The 21,919-nt window shown below is 39.6% G+C and overlaps 2 protein-coding genes across 11 annotated transcripts in view; both read left to right on the top strand.

The window, feature by feature from the left end:
• aff3 (AF4/FMR2 family, member 3) overlaps positions 1–6,194 on the top strand; it is a 31,955-nt gene extending 25,761 nt beyond the window's left edge. For 6 of the 9 annotated variants that reach the window (XM_077579487.1, XM_077579484.1, XM_077579485.1 and 3 more), the window contains 9 exons: positions 899–1,067; positions 1,133–1,230; positions 1,344–1,407; positions 3,263–3,399; positions 3,551–3,622; positions 3,708–3,801; positions 4,263–4,312; positions 4,389–4,597; positions 5,459–6,194. In XM_077579487.1, the coding sequence (XP_077435613.1) occupies positions 899–1,067; positions 1,133–1,230; positions 1,344–1,407; positions 3,263–3,399; positions 3,551–3,622; positions 3,708–3,801; positions 4,263–4,312; positions 4,389–4,597; positions 5,459–5,580 (1,015 nt within the window). In that variant the 3' untranslated portion in view covers positions 5,581–6,194. The remainder of the gene's footprint in view (positions 1–898; positions 1,068–1,132; positions 1,231–1,343; positions 1,408–3,262; positions 3,400–3,550; positions 3,623–3,707; positions 3,802–4,262; positions 4,313–4,388; positions 4,598–5,458) is intronic. The other 3 variants (XM_077579488.1, XM_077579483.1, XM_077579482.1) reach the window with 3 other exon arrangements.
• A 1,420-nt stretch (positions 6,195–7,614) lies between these two features.
• On the top strand, positions 7,615–21,677 carry rev1 (REV1 DNA directed polymerase). 2 transcript variants are annotated; one of them, XM_077580769.1, is made up of 22 exons: positions 7,615–7,804; positions 9,553–9,628; positions 9,944–10,073; positions 10,430–10,598; positions 10,679–11,116; positions 11,344–12,044; positions 12,130–12,228; positions 13,727–13,843; positions 13,965–14,049; positions 14,135–14,263; positions 15,060–15,214; positions 15,284–15,403; positions 15,476–15,696; positions 16,403–16,575; positions 16,687–16,904; positions 17,062–17,252; positions 17,325–17,579; positions 18,985–19,084; positions 19,172–19,374; positions 19,450–19,600; positions 20,266–20,368; positions 20,451–21,677. In XM_077580769.1, the coding sequence occupies exons 2-22, from the start codon at positions 9,563–9,565 to the stop codon at positions 20,560–20,562; spliced, it is 3,936 nt and encodes a 1,311-aa protein (XP_077436895.1). In that variant the 5' UTR covers positions 7,615–7,804; positions 9,553–9,562; the 3' UTR covers positions 20,563–21,677. The 2 variants fall into 2 exon arrangements, with proteins under 2 accessions (XP_077436895.1, XP_077436894.1); XM_077580768.1 differs by having other exon boundaries at positions 13,932–14,049.
• The last annotated feature ends 242 nt before the right edge of the window (positions 21,678–21,919 follow it).

The following is a 21,919-nucleotide window of genomic DNA, read 5'->3' as shown; positions in this document are numbered from 1 at the left end:
AATCAACTGATATTAGCTCTTTTAATATCTGGGGGGAAAAATGCTGCATTCAAATTTTTGTTTTCTCATACATAACAAAATAAGACAAAGATAATGACATTCAAACATTCTCCCCCAGAGAAAAAGGCCATTTTTTTGCCTATTTTGTCTCTGTTGTAAGATTTGTTTTTCTGAGTTGCATACATTTCTCAGATCAGAATTTAAATTTGCAAAATAGTGAAGTGAATTTCTCTCAAAAAAAGCAAAACATCATTAAATAAGTCATTAAAGCCGTTTTCTTGCTCAAAATCCTCAGTTCATCTCTCAAAAGTAATCATTTGTGTTAATGTGCCATCAAAACGACAAGTCTTTGTGTCATTGTGTACAAATAAGACAAGTCAAATTGCTTAGTCATGTTGTCAATATATTAACACTATACAGTGGAGGGATGTTCTGATGTCAACTGTAGCTAAAGTTTTGATGACAATTATTCTAAATTCTAAAGTGCATGTGGAAGATTGACTGCAAGATACTGGGCAAGATCTTTTACTGTTTGCATTGTAATTTGGTGAGAGACCGCCTCATTCTGATACAGAAAGGAAAATGCACCACTGCATAGCACATAGCGCAATCCTGTAAGAATTACAGTGCAATCTTCCTACTTCCTTTTGGGCCACAAATTCTCATCCACATCATAACAATTATCTTCACTTCAAAGAGCTATTTCAGAAAACGGGTTCATCATTGGTTGATCTATTGAATCACACATTTAACTGCGTTAGAAAAAGTAAAGATTAGCTTGGAAAAAAGTCATGGAAATGACCCTCATGAGGATGATGGATGGATGGATGGGAATGAATGGATCTCATTAAATTGTGCATGTGTACCTAATCAAGTGGCTGGTTCATTTGACTGCAAGCGTCTTGAGTGTTGACAGATATTTGGAGGAGTACTTGGACAATAAGCGGCCATTATCTCCCCTGTCGCCGCTGTCTGACAGCCCCGAATCCACCAAACTTTCATCCAAAGCAAAAAACGGCGAGGTTTATCGCAAGAACAGAGAGAAGAACAGAGATTCAGCACTAAAGGTAACACATGACTTTATTTGCAACCATTTGGCTTTAATCCTTTTTTTTTTCACTTATACGCTTAGCCCAAAAAGGAAGTGGATTGTGTAAAAGTGTCCAGACAGCTTTTGTCAGATTCCTGGGGCCCTGCGGGACACAGAGCTGCCGTGCCAAATACAGAAACGTGAGTGATCGTTGTGGAAGATGCCACCTCAGCACATCCATCAGATTTCCATTAGAACTAACTAACAAACACTAATCGACCGCTCTTCCATTTGGTGGCGTATGCCTTTCCAGGCCTCACCACGCCGAGTACTACTTACACGAAGCCAAAAGGATGAAGCACCGTGCTGATGCCATGGTGAGTTCACAATCTTAACATGATCACACACAAGAGCTGGAGCAAACATTCTTGACTCACTATTTAGCTCAAATCGAGAAGGCAGATTACACATAAATATAAACCATACGGTGCACTGTCAAGTCTCAAAAGTGGGGGAACTCGAAGAAAACACGTCAGCGAGGTAAACGCACATTTTTTTAACGACAATTGGGCCTTTGCTGACATTGATCGGAAGAGAGGAAAAAATGCTCAAATTTGGCCCGATTATCGGCATGTTTTTATTCAGATTAAAGTACCACACAGGAGAAAATACCAGCAACCCGAGTGGGCCCATCAGCAGCACTTCACTTAACAGCCAGGACCAAGTTATGTTAACTGCAATGTGACAAGATTTCCCCAAAACGACATTGTGCTAGAATGCTTAGCGTGGCTGGAATGGTCGCTTGAACCTGATTACAATGCACCAAGGGTTTTGAAAATTGGAGTTCCATATAAATTGTGTTTTCACGTGATGGCACCTACACAAAATCTGGTCTAAAAATGTCTTCAAATTAGAGTAAAAAGTGTAACTTGATTATTCTTTAACATATATCTCCTTGGCCATTTTGTTTCCCCTTTTACTCGGGGAACTCCTTATCTGATTGGCTGACACGTTTCAGTGAAAAATATCCAAAAATAAGTAGGGATGTAACGATAATTCCGATATCATGATATTAAACGCAACACATATTCATCAGGCTTCAGGCAAACACAGAATTGTGAACTACATAGACCATGAAACTTTTTGTCTCTGAGCCAATAGGAACACACACTGTGCACTGTTTACAAAGTAATTCAAGATGGCAGAGTGCAGTGAACTTACTGGCATGGATTTTAGTTTTTTTGTCACTGTTTTTACTATGCACAAAAACATAATAATGTGCTTTTTTCCCCATAAATGTGAGGTGTTTTATTTATTTTTACAATATTGTGAGTTTGTATACATATCATGAGGTTTTTTTTTTCAGAATTTCACCGACCTCCACACAATTGCATGATAATTACCGTATCTTGATAATATCGTATTGTGATGTTTGGATATTGTTACATCCGTAGCAATAAGCTCATACGGTCCGAACTTCTGAGTGGTTCTGTAAGTCAGTGGTTCTAAACCTTTTTTTCAGTGATTTACTCCCTGTGAAATATTTTTTTAGCCAAGTACCCCCAAACCAGCGCAAAGTATTTTTGGTTGAAAAACAGAAAACACTTAAGAGTGTTGTGCCATCATTGTCTAATTTGTTAAACTTTGGAGCTTTCTTTGTATATTGGTCTCTCTTGAACTTTTTGGGGAAAAAATAACATAATTAATTAATTATAATTAATGATTTGTGCACATGAACATTATCACTATTAACTGTCCTCCTTTGGAGTCATAATAAAGATCTGTTGTCAAAAATAAATCACTAACTTAATTATAAATAAAGTTTTGAAATGATTGACAGATGATGCTGAAAAAAAAAAAGAGGTTGGGTCGAACGATTCTGCTATGGGGTGACTCAGGTTTTTTAGAATAATTAAATTGAATAACATTTATTTTATGAACTTACATTTTACTGAAATATTTACATAATATAAAATATTTTTTGCACAGATCCATGGATTTTCAATTGCCCTAAAAATACTACGAAAGTAGTGCAAATGGAACATAATTCATAATAAGAGCAGTAGAATAGGTCGTGTACTTTCGTCATGAATAGTTTTTTGTGACCTTATTTGTTATGAGGATTTTTAAAAAATCTTTGAAGTGCTCATTCCATGTTTAAACAAAAACAGAATGGCGTCCAGTTGTCACAGCCTTTGCTAATGTTAGCCCTGTCTCCATCATGTGTTCCAGGTGGACAAGCTGGGGAAGGCTGTGAATTATGTTGATGCTGCTCTCTCATTCATGGAATGTGGCAAAGCCATGGAGGAAGGCCCACTGGAGGCGAAATCCCCCTACACCATGTACGCAGAGACGGTGGAGCTTATAAGGTGAACTAGAAATTGGTTAAAGTGAGTGAAACATGTCACATGAGTATAACTGGCTGCTTGTGTTTATGGCCACATAATTGCCCAATGAAAACACACTGAAACCAAACAAACATGGCGCTTTCCATTCATTGGGTTATTAATGTTTTTCCAGGTACGCAATGAGGCTAAAGAGCCACTCTGGTCCTGGAGCACGACAAGAAGACAAACAGCTGGCGGTGCTCTGGTGCGTACGTGTGATTCGCATCCACAAAGATGAGTTTTGAAGATTAATTTGGAATAACTTTCCTTCGTCCCTCCTCCGTTCGCAGCTTTCGATGTCTCGCCCTCCTCTACTGGCAGATGTTTCGTTTAAAAAAGGATCACGCACTGAAATACTCCAAAGTACTGCTCGACTATTTTAAGGTAAGTCACGATTGTTGTTGTTTGTGTATAACCTGTTGTGTGACCATGCGCTGTCTTTAACTCTTTGACTGCCAAAAACGTTAAATAACATTTAGTAAAATCCTATGGAGGAGTGCCAAAGACGTTAAAAGACGTTTGTTTCAAAACAGAGGTGAAACTAACCATTTTCTATTGTTGATTACTCAAAAACGGAATAAGGTAGAAACAAACCTTTTTTGCTGATGAAAGATGAGAGTCCAATCTTTCATTTGGTAGTATGTGTGTTTCCATAGTCCAAACACATAATTTTCTGTGGACCTTGAAAGATCAGTCAAAATGCTTAAATCGGCTGGCACCCACGGCATCCCTTTTCTGAAAACGTCTGGCAGTCAAAGAGTTAAATAGACATATTGAACTTTTTTTTTTCACAACTTAAAGGTGTCTCCTTTAATGACAAAGTTGCTGTCGTGTTGTCCTTTCAGACTTCTCCCAAAGTGCCTCCGCTGCCGTCCTGCTGGAATGACACCGGGAAGTAGGTGGACAACAAGCCTAGTGCTACAAGACTCAGACTTAAACCCACATTGACAACTATTGCTTTTATCATACAGGGATACAGGAAGGCCTTCTCCTTCCCTCCTACCTGATGCCATCAAACACATCAGGCGGGTTTCACATGAGGACAGTGCCTCTCCTTCACTTATAAGCATCCCTCAACGTATCCACCAGATGGCGGCAAACCACCTAAACATCACCAACAGTGTCCTGTACAGTTACGAGTACTGGGAGGTTGCTGACAACTTGGCAAAAGAGAGTAAAGGTCTGTGTAATGAATGTCATCCATTTGCGTTTTTCCTCATTAGGGTCACCGCCCACAGGTTAAGCTGGAGCTTCTCTCAGTTGACTTTTGGCCAAGAGGCGGGGGGGCATACCCTGGACTGTTGCATTCACCTTTTCCCTCCTAGAATTTGTCAATTTCAAATGTAGTACTTCAATTATGTCATAAAATAACTGTTTTGACATAAGAATTAATTATGTTACTATAAAAGATAATGCCCATCCCTACATTTTACCTTTTTTTTGTTAAAAAATTGGTTAACATTGTTTATTATTATTCTAATAGTGAAAGAAACAATTTTACATTGAAGTATTATATATATATATATATATATATCATTAAATTGTCTGATTAATTGTAATTAAATTAATTGTAAATAATACAATTATTAAATTGGCTGATTAATTATAATTGAATTAATTGTAAATAATACAATCAAAACATGAGAATTATTTTTAGGGATGGACAAGTACCGATACCAGGTATTGATAGCGGGCCGATACCACCAGCCTTATTTCAAGGTACCAGGTATACTCGATACCATCAGTTAAAAGAAGTTGTACAACCACATACTTTGATTGGGACATTTTCTGGCTACTGGATTATTTGTTTAATTTTGTTTATTTAAATTAATTTTATTGTGTGTTCTATACAAAATGTTTATTTTATGAACAAATGGGGAAAAAAGACTAGAAAATTTACATTCATTTCATACAATTTATTATTAATATTATTACATATAAACATTTTAACAGTTGACTTTATCCGTCTCTTGAAAAAAAAAAATCAAATGTGATCCTTAAGCACATTGAAAATAACTCTTTTTTTACCCTTTTTAAACAGAGTTCTTCAACTACTTGAATACTCTGTCTGGACCATTGACGCTTCACAGCAGCATCATTCATGCAGTCCAGTACACCAGGCAAGCTCTTCAGTGGATCCGCATCAGTGCCAAACTTAACTAACAAGCACAAGATGCCCACTGCGTCATCAAGAACAGCAAGGAGAACCTTCTTCCGATCATTTACGGAAACTACAATACAGAAATGGAACCAATTTCTATGATTATAGGACCATCTTTGTCATGCCGGGGGCCATAGGTTCCCCACCTTTGAACTAAAGTAATCTGAACTGTGAACGTGCCTGCAGAGATGGTGTTGAGTAATTTTAGGACTCAAGACATCCACCATTCCTCATGAAATGAACGTGGAAAAATGTGCATAGTGATTTGAAGCCATATGTCAAATAGGGACATAAACAGGACTCAGTCACTGTAATGCTTGCAAATTGTTGCGCAAAGGCCTTTCATGTTATCGTTGTACTTTTTCAATATGTACAAAACTGTTTCTACAAATTTGCATTGTGGGCTAATGAAGATTGAATGTTTTTTTTTTAATGAATATTTAAATATTTGTTCTACTGTGCAATATTTGTTGGACTTGTAAAAAAACAAAAAACACTTGCAAAACAAATAAAGTGTGGCTCTCACACTGATCCGATCAGGCTAGCTGAAAGCTAGGGGCATGAGGCTAACCACGACTCATGCCTATTTCAGTTTGAGAAGCCTTGCGCACCGATACCCTGGCATGAGTCGCTCTCGTTTGCTTTTTGCACCAGAATATAACATGCTGTTTCCGCAAGCATTAATTAAATACTTTTGATCCCAAGTGTGGAGCAGAAGTGTGTCAGCAACAAAAAATATTTTATAATAATAAAATAATAATAATAATATGTAAACTTACCGTTCACACTTGCGGGAGTGTCATGAAAATTTTACTGCCAATGTCTCATATTTTAGGGACAAAATGTGTCCATTTAGAGGCAGTCTTGAGTTCATTTATGTAGAAGCTTGAATCTCACAGATGAGCTGGGCAAGACCCTCTTCCATGCGTACCCATTGAAAAACGTACTTGACAAATATATTAGTCAGTGGAAGCAAACATTTGGATTCCAGCTGACAAATATGAACGTCTATATCAGTGAATGAATAATTGTGTTGACTTTATGAATGATTGGTCACAAAACCAAAATTTGATATTTGCATGAGACGGTTGGACACCCTTACAAAAAGAGACCGTTTAAGACATCTGATTTTAAATTGAGAAAAAATTGTATACTGTAGCTTATTTAAACCAAAATATTAGAAACACATCTGTGTGTGTGCGCCCCCCCCCCCCTCCCGAAAAATAAAACAAAACACAGATAAACTAAAACCTCAAGTGAGCATTATTATATAAATGTGAAGGGACACTCACGCATCCTCTCCATCATCGATACTTCCTGCTGTTAGTAATAAAAAAGTAGGCTTGGCGTATGACACTTCAGCATCCCATGTCTGCTGCCATGGCAACAGAGAACAGCCAATGAGGGCGCTCACGTGCCATAATAGGTCAACGCGTCCTAATCCTCAGAGTCTGTAAACACGTGCACTGCATATAATTCTTCTTTCACTCGTATGTTTATGGGTTATTTATGTATGCAGTCAGTGTATGTAGTGTTTGTTCCATAATGATGTGTAGGTGACGGTGTCACATTCTGTCTCTGCGACACCGGTGGGTTCGTTTGAGGACAAACATAAAAAATAAAAAAAATCCCAGACGGCCCTATCGACTGTCTGTCTGCAAAGCAAGAGAGAGAGCGTGTAAACATTACCAACACAAGATACACTCTTGACTTTTTAAAACTCGCGGTGGGTGTCGACAATCAGGTGTTTGGCCAGTTACCTTTCGAAACTGACATATACATAAAGCCACGAATATACTTTTTTCCTTTCGGTGGAAATGTGCCAAGAGTTAATTCAGGTGAATGGGCGACGAGCTAAACCAAGTTGGCCGACAACTAGGTTTCTAGGTCAGTTAGATTTCCGGTTGTTGCCAGAAGCTATCCGACAATAAGGCACATTAGGGTTTTTTACCTCACCTGTTGTTTTATTTTGAAACGATACCGGAACTCTGCTCTATATACGTTATTTTAGCACAGATGACAGATAGGATGGAAAGCAAAAGGGATCATCTGAGAAGTGGTAGCAATGGAGAGCTGACGGGATGTAGAACATGTTCGAGGACCCGGAGTGTAACCATGACTAAGTAAGGTTATTGAAGCGGAGCAAGGACAACAAAAGGCGGATACTGTCTGGGAGATTCTTCGAAGGTTTGACGGCTGAGCTTGCGGACAGCTTCATATGCGGAGGCAAGTCTGCTGTGTGGCTAATTCACACCTCATTTTTGACAGCACAAAAGGTACACGACGTGCCATGTTGTCACATGGCCACGTTTTTACGACGCGACGTGTTTTCAGCGCCTACTTATTTGCTAGTTCATTATGCAGCAGTAACGTGCCGCTAGCGATTAGCTCACGCTTGCTTGGAATATTTTGCCTTGAACTGATGTGAACTCTGTTCTGCTTGCCTTGCCAGCTGAGGGTCGCGCTAGGCTAATATTAGCTAACAAAGTGCACGCCATTCTTTGCTTTTCATTTATAAGTTGACATGAGCTGTGGAGGTGCCCAGACATGCCTCTTGAGTTGTTCACAACACGTGCACAGTAATGTATTACCGTTGCAAGGTTGACTTGTTTTGATATTGCTCACGATTTTACTAACAACACGCGTAGACAAGCTGTTTTCGATTTACGACGGAGTTCCCCGAATTTGTATGCAAGTCGGAACGAACTGTAGTCCATCACTTGACGCAGGGAATTATTCGTATAAAAATTCTCTTCTTAGACATGAGTATTAAAAAATCAAATTAAAAACAATACATGTTAACTTAACGTACCATCTTTTGCCCATGCATTTTTACCCCGCACACCGCTTGGCCTTTGAGTCTCCAAATAGTCAAAATGACTGTAAAAATTACTACTGCAACTACGATTATTATATTATATTAGATTACTTGATGAATCGGAGAAAGTCATTTAGTTATCGATTGATCGACTACTTGTTGCACCTCTACATTAAATATTTGTATGCTGAAACACTTCCAGGCCATAAATACAAAACAGTGAAATGATAAACAATAGCTACAGCAATAACGGAGTGTGCTGCCTGACGATTTATTATTATTACTAAGGCTGGGTATCGATTTAGATTTCCAAAATCGATTTGATTCCATTCAGAAGGGCCCGATTCGATTCGATTCACGATTTGCATTGATATTCGATTCAGTTAAGGATTTCATGCGGTACCAATTTTAATTTTGTATGGAAGAAGTACCAATGCTGCAAATAATAGAATCTTGCTCTTACTTGGTGCATTAGTATGGGGGAAAAAAAAGAAGAATATTTGCATTTAAAATTGAATCCAATGCAAATAAAGTGGCAAAAACACTGGGCACTTTTTGGGTACTCTGAATAACAGAAGAGCACATTTGAACAACAAGTTTTTGAACGGAGTCCGTTTCCATGGTTAAATTTTTTTATAAAATAAATGTCCTCGTGAGCCGAGAAGGCACATTAATTTAAGTTGTGTGTGTGTGTGTGGGGGGGGGGGGTGGTTGGGTATTAAAAGTATAGATTATTCATGGTTTTATGAATCGATATTGGGCTATGAAAACGAATATCGATTTGATATCGATATATCATTTTTTTTTTTTTTAATTAAACCCAGCCCTAATTATTACACTGCTGTGTAAGCTAGTTAATGTCATTTATAATTACAGTAAATATTTGTAAAAAAAAAAAAAATCAAGATCGCACATCTGAAACAATCAAATGGAAATCAGTTAGTATGGCAGAAACTACACCCGTGCAACGTAACCTCAAAATATTGCACAGTTGAAAACGCGCTTTAACTTGCTCATATTATCACAGTTTTTTTATTCCCTTATTTCCCAATCAAACTTCACTTTTAATTCACTGTTGTTCAATAATTTGCAGCAAAGTCCTGTTTCCTACAGTCTTTATGGTATCCAATTTTGACGTGTCTGTTTGTGTTTTCAGGTAGCTCAGTATGAGTCGAGATGTGTGGACCAAGAAGAAAGCCAATGCCAGCGGTGACAATGGTTGGGCCGAGAGGGTGAGCAAACAAATGTATATGAATCTAAAATTAAATAAAAGCACACACCGACTTAATGCATCATGCTTTTAATGATGTACAATTGTAAAAAGTCGAACACTCTTTAGCAGAAACAATTTACAAATTATATACCAACTCTAATGATGAAGTAACGTATGACTTTGAAACTCATACGCAGAGTTAATCCATAAAATGTTAACTAAACTCACGGGTCTCACGAGATATGTTATGATATGGGACACAGTGTTCGCTCTGTGTATCTGCGTTTACATTCCCAACTATATTCTATAACTCTATTCCCATTCTTGTTTGCAGGGCGGCTACATGGCCGCCAAGGTCTCAAAGTTGGAGGAGCAGTTTAAAAGCGATGCTCCCAGAGAGAAGCAGAGGGACGGATCTTCCTACATTTTCACTGGGGTGGCCATCTATGTTAACGGCTACACAGGTGACATATCTTCAGATTTTCTAAGCGTACATGAGATCGCAACACACGACAAAAAGACATCTTTCTTCATTATTTTTGTCATTCAAAAGACAAGTCAAAATTTTGTTTAAACTCAGTGGACTAGTGGTAGAGTGTCCGCCCTGAGACTGAGAGGTCGTGGGTTCAATCCCTGGCCAGGTCATACCAAAGACTCTTAAAATGGGACCCATCTGCCTCCCTGCTTAACACTCAGCATCAAAGGTTGGAATTGGGGGGTTAGATCACCAAATGATTCCCAAGCGCGGCCGCTGGTAGCATTTTACATACTAAAATTACAGTTTATTTATTATTTCCATTTACTACTACCGTGTATGTAGAACCAAGTGCAGATGAGCTCCGCCGGCTGATGCTGCTGCACGGCGGGCAGTTCCACGTCTACTATTCCCGCTCCAAGACCACCCACATCATAGCCAACAATTTGCCAAACAGCAAAATTCAGAAGCTGAAAGGTGAAAAGGTCATCAAGCCCGGCTGGATCACTGACAGGTGAGTTCATCTACAGTGCACAACTGCACACATCATTTCAACATTTGAGAGTTATTATCTTGTCTTTTTCTTTAAAACAGCATTAAAGCAGGGCATCTCCTCCCTTACTTGCACTACCAACTGTACGCTAAACACAAAGGGCCACTGTTTACGGCTATAAAGCAGCATCAGACCTCAGAAATCGCTGGACCCAGTCACAGTCACCACAGTGTTCCTAACCAGGAGATTTCGAACTCCAGTTACCCCTCTCACAAGCAGCAAGTATCCATCCACAAGAGCCCCTCACCGCACTCACATCTTTGCCCCCCGGCATCATTTCACCCAGACCCTGAGCACAGCCACTTTGGTGTCGAACCGAGACACTGCAGCAGTTCTAATTCCCTTAACCCGCTATTTAATTCAAGCCCCTCGAAGCACCTATCACCTCATGCTCTGCAGCCACAGAGTGCAGACCAACCTGAACCTCAAACCTCTTGCAGTATGCACAAGAGGAGACACAAGGAAGTGGAACTAAGCGTGTGAGTATGTCTTTAAAAGACAACATTGTTTTCTAATTTTGTTGGAGTGTTAGGGCTTAAGGCTGGAAATAAGCGTACATAAAGGCAAACCTGGATGTAGGGCTGGGCGATTATGCAAAAAAATAAATCAAGATAATTTTTATTGATTTTATTCATTGGTTTCAAAATGTACTATTTAAATGTTCTTTTTCTTATTTAAATCATTTCCATTTGTTATTAACTTGCAGGAATGGATCATTGCAGACCTCAGCAGCAGACCTAATACCAGAGTGCATCAAAGCCGTTTCCTCCCTCACCAATGGACACACTCATCTTTTTAATGGTGCCTTAAAGTCAAAGGAGCTGGTTATAGACAAACGTTTTGTTCCCAAGGACCTGAGTGAATGCAGAATCCCGAGCCCTGAAAGAAAAGAGAGTTTCCAGAACAATTTAGACCCGTATGAGTTCCCCAACAGTCCCCCAAAGCAGTCTGACCTGTTGCCTGTTTGTCTTGAGGAATCATGTTCAAAAGATGCACTTAAATTAACACAAGAGACAAATCCTGACAAAATTCCTCATTCTCCACCATCGCATCCACACATTCCCACGCGTCTGAACGGATGTCACCATAATGCCTTTTCATCCTACCCTGCCTCGGAATGCAACTCAACAGTCCGACCTCATCCCAGCACGGTGGCGTCTGGGTCTCCCCGACCTCATTCCAACGTGGCGGCGGCCGAGTCTGCTTCTCAGCTTTCGGCGCAGACGAACGGCCTGATCTCAGAGTACTACGCTCACTCGCGTTTACACCAGATCTCCACGTGGAGGACCGGCTTTTCCGAGTATGTCAACGAACTGCACAACAAGCGAAAGGCGGCGGGCGGTGCCTCCTTTCCGGGCAAAGAGCGACTTCGGAAATTGGTGGCCCAGCGTGCTTTTGAAAGCCAAGGTAGGAAAAACGACAAATGCACGATAAATTTGATATTTGTAAAAAAAACTCTCCTGATTTATTTCCTGTTTTCCCCTTTTGGCAGATACACAGACACACTTTGCAGTTAAATCTTGCATCCTCCATGTGGACATGGATTGTTTTTTTGTGTCTGTTGGGATCCGACATCGACCTGAACTCAAAGGTAATGCCTTTAAAAAAAAAAAAAATAATTGCAGCCATATTGGCTCCCACTAATCACAATAACTACATTGAGCATAATGCTGATTTTTTAGTTTTTTTGTTTCTGTACCAGTCTGTGAAAATGTTTTTACATTAAACCAGTCTGTGTCGCAAAAAAAAAAAGATGGAGACCACTTTAAATTGCTAAAAACACACCAACAATTTACTTTGGCTTGACTTTTTATTTTACTTCTTAAAAAATCTAGTCTTTCCTTCCCTATGATGAAGACAAATCTGCTCAGCCAATGAACGAGAAGCGCTTGTCACACAGACTAAAAACCAGAATATTGGCAATATTCGTGTTTTGAAATGTCATGAAAACACGCGTAATAACCCGAATATGCTCTTTTTCGGGTTTTTAAAAACCTGAATAAGAGCCCTTGGTTACTCCTTTCATAGCCGGAATTCATGCTCATGTAAACACGTTTGTAATATCTCGCATTGTTTTTCGCTATGCGCATGCTCGCTATTTTTTTCTTCGTCTTCTTCGCCGATTTGATTTGCAAGGAATCTTGGTCTATGTAGTCACGACTTGCTCCGTCCTACTTGCGAAAGGAGCCTCCCTCAAATACATTGATTTCTCCGATGCGTTATTTTGTTTCTCTACGGCCAAAACGCCACATTTTGTGTCAATATAGACCTACACTAAATACAAGTATATAAGTCCGTGCTTCTGGCGTTTAACCCACCGGAAATACTCAAGCCGTTGTCAACAAACATGACGCTTACTTGCAGCAAAGGACCACACTTCTGGAGTGGAGAGGAAACCCGACTACTTTATTTAGCGTGGTGAGCGACATAAATGTCTTTTATTGAACGTATCGTAAGTTAAAAGCGGATATGACGTTATTTACTTAATTACGTTGTCCGCGCGTCGAGGTCAGAACGGTTGATTCCAATCGAGCACAAATGAGCATGTAAACGGGAGTAACTCTTTCCACCACGTATGTAAACGTGTTACCTCGATTGTTTCAGAAACCAGAATTCTGACCGTAACCTGTATATTGACTGCATGTAAATGTAGTCACATATGGTATTTGCGCCCAACTGAGCAGGTTGAAATGATACTGAAATGTCTGCTTTTGCTTTTGGAAATGCATTAATAGTGAGTAGAGGCAAGGCAGGAGAGCTCTATTTATATAGCACATTTCATACACAAGGTTACCCAATGTGCTTTAAATAACTAAAAGTACATCCTTTAAAAGCATTTAAAAACAAAACAACTAAAGACATTTTAAAACAAACAACCAATATAAAAGTTAGCTTACTAAAATTGTACACATAAAAAAACTTTTCAAAAATCGATAAAAAAAAAAATCTTTAAAAGATCTCAATCATAGAGATTTATCAAGCTGTTTAGGGGCCATGCATTGGAGTAGGGGCAGTAGTTGCGGTGTAATGCATCTGAATAAAGTTGCCAGAATATTACAATATCTGTTTTTTTTTCTTCCCCGTCACAGATAAGCCTGTAGCTGTGACTAGTAACCGTGGGCACATGCATGTGCCTTTAAGACCAGGGGCCAACCCACAGCTGGAGCAGCAGTACTACCAGAGGAAACGCACTCTGGCTCCACCAGGTTAGAATGGTTTCATATCTTTAAATATCCCTTTCAATTTCACCTAAATATTACAAAAGATGCACATTATTTTGCCTCACGGACAAAGAGTTTGCGTATTTACATGATGCTGCTCCACAAGAGTGTGCCGAAGCCCACGTTAATGGAGTAGACCAGAATGCTGCTCTTTCCATGGCGGAGATTGCATCCTGTAGCTATGCTGCAAGGTGAGACGTGCAAAATGTATCGTTGCGTTTCTCAACAACATTCACTTACTGATTGACTAACTGTGGCATCGGCGTTCACTCACAGGCAGGCAGGTGTGAAGAACGGGATGTTTTTTGGTAAAGCCAAACAGCTGTGTCCCACTCTTCAGTCTGTCCCGTATGACTTTGACGCCTACAAGGAGGTGGCTCTCACCATGTATGAGACTTTAGCTGGGTAAGAGGAAGGGCTTGAATCGAGTCTCTTTTGAAAAGTAGTGGTGCCTTGAAATACAAGCTCTGGGATCGTCAAAAGTGTTCTATGCAGCCCCTCTAGTCTAAACACAGTTTCTGATTAATATTGTGTTTGTGAAATATGAATTAATCAGCAAAATCTTCCAGTTGTTATCCACCTCAGGGGCGGCCATTTTGCCATTTTCTGTCAACTGAAATATGACATCGCAGTTGCTCAGCGCTCAGCTTGCGAACGTCACGTGATGAATAAAAACAGGTGGATTTTGCTGCTTAATTCATATTCCACAAATGCAATATTTACCAGAATATCATGGTTAGACTCGTGGGGGTGCATAGAGAACATATTGTATGTTTAGAAAAAAAATGACTTCCGCTTTTAAAGCATTCGGATCTCAAATCATCTTTCCCCATTGAATGAATGGAAATGCCTTTAAACCCATACCAAAACAGTAGTTTTATAGTTTGTGCATCCTTACTTTATTACTAAATTCATTATGACTGTGTACCATAGCTTCTTCTGATGTGCATGTCTTGGCCACACAATGCACATTCATTTTTTCTTCCTCCTTGCGTAACTGCTCTCTGCTCTGCTATGCATGCACAACAGCTGTCGCCAAGATCCCTTTTCCAAATTTATTTGGTCCACCTATTGTCTCCTATTTGTCATCACCCAAAGCAGCACAACTAAAGCCGCTCCAAATCCGTGCTGAAATCTGTGTGGATGTGTCAGTAAAAAGACAAATTACGCAGTGGACACGTTCTTATTCTGGTGGTTGCAGTTACACTCACGACATCGAGGCTCTGAGCTGTGACGAAGTTCTGCTGGACGCCTCTGGTCTCATAGCCGAGTTGGGGGTCGACCCAGAGGATCTGGCCAAAGCAATCAGAGCAGACATCAAGGAGAAAACGGGATGCTGCGCTTCAATTGGCATGGGTGAGTTTGTCTTTGGGTGTATCAATTGGAGCAACTTTTGGAATTCACTCCTCCTCATGAACTGTTCAGGGTCCAACATTTTGTTGGCCAGGCTTTCGACGCGCAAGGCCAAGCCCGATGGGCAGTACTTCTTAAAGTCAGAGGAAGTGGACGATTTTATCAGGGACCTGCCTGTGACCAGTTTACCAGGTAGATACAGCGCCTCCTGTTGGTTGAGATTATAGCTTTCATTAAGTATTGTTTTTGCCCTTTTCTTTCCAGGTGTGGGGCCTGTCATGGGCAGAAAGCTGACAGCTATTGGGGTCAAATCATGCGGGGACCTCCGTCACGTTTCTCTGACTCAGCTACAGAAGAAGTTTGGACCACGATCAGGACAAACACTCTTCCGTTTCTGCAGGGGTCTCGATGACCGACCCGTCCGCTACGAGAAGGAGAGGAAATCCGTGTCGGCAGAGATGAACTACAATATACGCTTTAAAAAGGTATGACTGACACTCACTGGACACTTTATTTAGTCCCGTGCATAATCCAGATCCATTTTCAAAATTCCACCTTCACAATGAAAATAATGCTTATTTTTGATATGCAGTGTTATACAGCAACACATTCAAAGGAGACATGTTTTGCAGTTTTTCACAATTTCAAATGGTTCCCACATGTCTCAATAACAATAACATTCTATGGGGTATATGCCATGGAGGAGGCGGGAATTCCGACTTCCTGGTTTTCACACCAGCTTTGTATCCGTTTCCTGTTCTTGCGCTTCCGCCTTTGTACCCGACGGGTGCGAGTGTGTAGTGTGTCTGTCCGAATTGTCCGAAGCATTTCAGAGAGTTGATGGGCGCGTGTTGGAACGCGGCCATCAGTGGCCGGAAATGACGCTGATGTGTGAAACCCGTCGTAAGTCTGTGGCATCTACCCCATAACAGTTATGAGAAATTACAGCATCCTTTACACACCCTTTTTCTTGCCTTTTAATGCGACTCTTGCAAGTACCTCAAATTTTTGTTTGTAGCAAAAAAAAATCAACCGAGTGACTGATCATGTTTCGGAAAACTCATAAGTCAGTCAAAAACCCTTCTGTATTTTTATACGATATGTTCCCTGTAACATAATGTGTAATATACTGGTTGTAGTTTGCAGTGGTGTGTTGTACATTTCTCATGTCTTATCCTTATTGCTCTTTAGGTCGATGAGGCAGAGTCTTTCCTGTCCAGCTTGTCCATGGAGGTGCAGCATCGTCTACAAGAAGCCGGGCTGCAAGGTCGCAGAGTGACACTCAAGGTCATGGTCCGCAAAGAGGGCGCACCCCAAGAGACTGCGAAATACGGCGGCCATGGCATATGTCACAACTTTGCCAAGTAAGAAGGAGTTTCCTACAAACTGTATTATTTTGTCATATGGTGGCAGTTTTAAATTGCTTTGCATTAGGTGTTGTATGAATTTTCTTTTCGATCTCATCCTTCGTTTAGGACAGTGATGCTAGCACAGTCGACTGACAGCGGCCAGCTGATTGCAGCTACAGTCATCAAGATGCTCCACGCTATGAAGTTGCCAGTGCAGGACCTCCGAGGCCTGGGCATCCAGATCCAGCTTCTTGAGGGAAGCCAATCTGCTCACACTAATGTTAACGGGATTCAGACACGCTCCATCAAAGAGATGTTGCTCGGCCATGCATCAACCAGCAAAGGTAGGCATCTTTAGCTCCTTTTCCATTTGACCACACTGGAACAGGAGCCGTTCTGGAATGTGTAACGTGGAACCAGCTTTTGGTCTTGATTTGTTGATATACAGTATTTACAGTTGATGTTTTTTAAACTTTAAAAACAGCAATATCTATGTCACAGATGCTGGTGACAACAAACGTCAGGCAAAGACTCCCCCGATCGGAGCTGTGTCGCGTGGCTCCAGTGAGTGTCCTCAGTCTCCCAATGCATCAGTTCCAGGAACAAGCGAAGAACATGAAGAATGCCGACAAACGCCCACACACCCCAGTACACGTCTCGACTTCAGTATCGAAATCCCCTCGCCTTCACAGGTAAGTCCTCAGTTGGGCTCAATTTGTGTGGTTTTCTCAATACACACACGCATTGTTTATATGATATCTAAGGTGGATCGGTCCGTGTTAGAAGCCCTGCCCGCAGAGCTTAGATTACAAGTGGAGCAGTCGTGGACTTGTAGAGAAGGCAAACAAACAAACCACCGCCGTCCTGCCAGTCCACAGCTTTCGAGTCCCAAGTCACGGCCGGCCTCGCCTCCTCCTGCACTGAACAAACCCTCTGCATCGCCTGGAGCGCTAGTACTACAGATTCCAAACCAGCCGGACAGTCTAGGAATTGTTTTGGAGCTGCCTAACTACTCCCAGGTACATAGTGACTGATCAGTGACACATTCGTTTATTTTATTTTATTTTTCAAGATGGGGCACTAACAATTAATTGCACCAAATATAGGCAGACTTTAGAGTTCTCCCGCTTTGATGCCATGTTGGGAAAGTTCAAAACCAAAATAATCTTCTTCTGTGCAAATATTTTGTTTAAATTGAATTACTGGGAACAGGTTCTCAAGAATAACCTGTTTCCAGTTAACATCCTGGTTCAGGAGAGAAAATATTAGCGTCAAAATAGAAAAAATAAATAAATAATGTATTTTTATTTGAAACACATAAAGAATGTATATGCTTTGTTTAAAAAATATAACATAAATTACAGGGCAACTCCAGGGTCATCAGCATGTCTTAAGCTAAATTAATTAATTTGCTCCCAAAAACGTATAAAAACATTCTATTTTAAATATTGCCATGGTCCCCAAAATGTATTTATACGCTATTTATGTTTTTTTTTTTTTCTGCTGGAGCATACAGAAGGCTTTGATGCAGCCTCTGACATGAAGAAGTCGCTCAAAGCAATGATAGTTATTATAAAAGAAAATGTTTGTTTGTTTGAGATCAATCAGGGCCATGTTGCAAAAAGCTCTTTTCCCCACTGTTTTCAACAGGTTTGTAAATAATGATGAAACTGTGCTATATTCTAACGTCAATTGCTGCAAAACAGATAAAAATAGACTCAAATCTTTCTTTTGGTAGGTTCCATGTTTTTATAGCAATAAAACACAATATTCTGTGGGCCTTGCAAAATCTGTCAAAATCCAGTAATCCAGCTGGGAGCAAAGGGGGTTGCTTCAGTGAAAATGTCTGAGAGTGAATGAGTTAACAAATAAGCAAGTAAATTGTCCCTAAGGTTTTCTACTGTAAATAAAGTTTTCCAAATTTTCAACATAATTCCTTAATTTTAACTTATTTTTTTTAAATAAGATGTGTGGGGAGTTCCCAGTGTCAGCATCATTTTCTATAAAATAGTAATTTAAACTGAGCGACAAATGCATGTGAATGTAGCTAATTTGGGGTTTTCGTAAGGGGATCGTATAGGGTTTCAAAAGATCTTCGCGGACAGTGAAAAATTGTCTGAATATGTTAGAAATGTCTTTGCGACAAGTAAAAACTGTCTGTGAACATCTTACGAATCCTGATGGAAACCCTAAATCCACTACCTTCGTCAAGCATTCACCGCTCACCTTTATCAGCCTTCAGATTCATAAAAAGGTCTCGCCGATAATTGGTCTATCCCTATTAAAGCAAAAAAAAAAAAAAAGTTTTTGCCAATTAAAAAGAAAAGACTTTGGCCTTTATTTTTTACAAGTTGACGATATTTTCTACTGATAAATACATTTCAAAAGAAAGTGGAATATTTCTTCTCTGATGCGTCACTGCAGGTTGACCCAGATGTGTTCGCCGCTCTTCCCAAAGAGCTCCAGGAGGAGCTCAAGTCTGCCTACAACCGTGCTGCAAATAACCAGCCTCAGACAAAAATGCGTAAGACTTTGAAGTCTCTTTCAACTTCTATTTACTGTGCAATGTTGTTTTTCCCGATCTAATTTTCTCGTTGTTATTTCCCTGCAGTGGAGCAGAAGAATGCACTTTTGCAGCTGAAGCAGTCCGTAGGAGTCTGCATCGGACGAGTGAAGCGGCGCTATAAGAGGAAGAATGCAGCCAGCCCTGCCAAAAAGGGCCCATCGCCTCAAAAGAAGCACCGCCCGATAAACAGCCCTGCCAAAATCGCATCGCCTTTTACTAAACTTAAGGAGCCTATGAATGTCTTAAAGGTAGGTTCTCGATTATTTTTGCGGAAAAATATTTTAAATTAATAACATAAGCTGTACCTCTTTTTGCTGGCGCAGGCTGAAAATGGTCCGTCCACATCCTCCTCAAAGCAGGACATCCCAGAGCCTTTGCCAAAATGCATCCTTCGCCCTCCTCCAGCATTGGCCGGAGCCTTTGAGCTACCGGATATTAAAACACTGTTACGGGAATGGGTGACCACCATGACAGGTATACACCTTCATCTCAATTAATTTGCATGTCATAGAAGTTTTATTTATTTATTTAAGTAGTTCAATTAAAAAAATGAAACTCACATAGGCTCATTACACTAATCAAAAAAGCCATTAAATACCTGATTTCTTCATTCAAATTGATCTTTATGTATTTTTTTAATTCTTCAGGGTGCGAATTTGGCTTTTTTTTTTTATAATAATAATAATTCGGGTCATATTTTCCGTAGGAAATAATGGAAATCAAAGTAATTCCTTCCATAGTTTTAAAAAGTTATAAAACATTTTTAGGCAATAAACGTTAAAGTAAAAACAAGTCTGCCTTATCTTCAACATGATGTGCGTTGTGAAATGGACAAAAGTCTTGGGACACTGGAGTGTAATGTTCTTCTTGCATTCTTGTCTTGACATCATTTGGAGTGAGCTTTTCACCCCCCCCCCCCCAAAAAAAAAGAAAATGATAATTAAAAAAACAAAGTAAAAGTAAGACCATACAGTCTGAATATTCTCTTTTTATTCAGATTCAGAGTGAGTTTACGTTATTGATCCCTAAAAGGGATATTTGCAGACAAGTCAAACGTTTTTTTGTGATTTATTTTACCTGAAGATTTTGGACTGAAGGTTCCACTGTTGAAATCGGAATGCATTGTAACATTGTGTCAGACCCCATGGAAGAGGACATCCTGCAAGTGGTGAAATACTGCACCGATCTAATCGAAGACAAGGATCTGGAGAAGCTGGATCTGATCATAAAATACATGAAGAGGCAAGTTTGATTAATAAGGGATTAGTTTATTGCTTCTGTTCAGCACAGAAAACAAAATATGTTGTCCATCTTGTGTGTGCAGGATCATGCAGCAGTCGTTGGAGTCCGTGTGGAGTATGGCCTTTGACTTCATTGTGGACAATGTGCAGGTGGTTGTGCAGCAAACCTACGGTAGCACCCTGAGGATCGCATGAAGCATCGCCATGCCAGTTTCTCCACCTTTTTTTTTAATTCGGCCAACTGCTTTTTTCTGTAAGCTGCACAATGATCACAGCATTTTGCTGGTCAACCTTATCCACCAAAATTCATGGTTTCTTCTACAGCATGAGCCAAGTCAGAAATGCAAAAGCTATGATTGTATTCAAAGTCACTTTGCATACATGTAGAATTTTCTTATCTTTTTAAGACCAAGTCAACTGCAGGGCAGGACTGTAAGAGACACGCTCCATGTTTTCTAGGTAGTATTCTGTGTTGGAAACCAGTGGAGCCTCCAAAATGGAACACAATCCATGCTTTCAACAATCCCAATTTTTTTTTAATTCACACAAGAAATAATGCAAGGTGATTTTGTTTTCTTGTCACCATAATAAACCTTTTTTTTTTTTTTTTTACTGGACAGGCAATGTTTTAACGTTCCCTCTTAATTTCCCTCTTCATATCTGAACATATCTGATATTCCTTAAAAAAAAAAACATTTTGGGGGAGGTTTCTTTTTTTTATGTTTTACAAAAAAAAGTGCCAAATATTTGTCATTAAAGTATGTAAATATTTTGTATGTACTTGTTCAGTTAAAGTAAAGGGTTTACCTCTTGTATTGTTTACATTTAGTGAATTCTTAGTAACTGCAAACTGGACCTTTTTGGTCTTTGGAAAGAAAGCACTTAGGAGGGCAGTATAATGCCTCTACTTTTTTTCTTTTGTGTTAATCTAGTAAGAAAGATGTCACTTTGGATGTAGGTTTGATCTGAACATTGTTACATTTTTAACTTTGTAGCCCAAATTTCTATTGCATGACCTATCCATGCATCTGTGCTTGGCTGGATTTAAAATAAATAAATAAATACATTTAAAAAAAGCTATTATGCAAACCAAATTAGTGTAATATTTCCGGATATGAATGTTTGAGAAGTATATGTTCACTTTACAAGTTGTTGCTCCCCCCTGTTCATTGATGTGTTGGTGAAAGCAAATGGGCCTCATTTTAGAACGGGCCAAGTTTTATCTTTGTAAATCTGGCTTGTGCCTGAAGACCTGAAGCTGTGAACGTTTTCTAATGCTTGATTATAATAAACTGAAACTTCTGATTTGATTGTCCTTGTCTTAAGTCACTTCCACCTATTTTCCCCCTCTTGTTTGCATATGTATATGTATACATGTATATATGATATATATATATATATATAATATATAATTTTTTTCTATCAATTTTCTGACTTTGCAGTTTTGTGGATATTTGTTAGTAATTTGGGGGATTTTTTTCTTTGGTTTTGGACATTTTATAGTTTTTGAATGTTTTCTGCCTTTTTTAAAAGAACCTTCTGACTTTTCTCC

Source organism: Vanacampus margaritifer, chromosome 11, assembly GCF_051991255.1.
Source record: "Vanacampus margaritifer isolate UIUO_Vmar chromosome 11, RoL_Vmar_1.0, whole genome shotgun sequence".
Taxonomy (NCBI): domain Eukaryota; kingdom Metazoa; phylum Chordata; class Actinopteri; order Syngnathiformes; family Syngnathidae; genus Vanacampus; species Vanacampus margaritifer.
The sequence above is the reverse complement of the archived record's forward strand: the minus strand, read 5'-3'. Positions and strand labels throughout refer to the sequence as shown.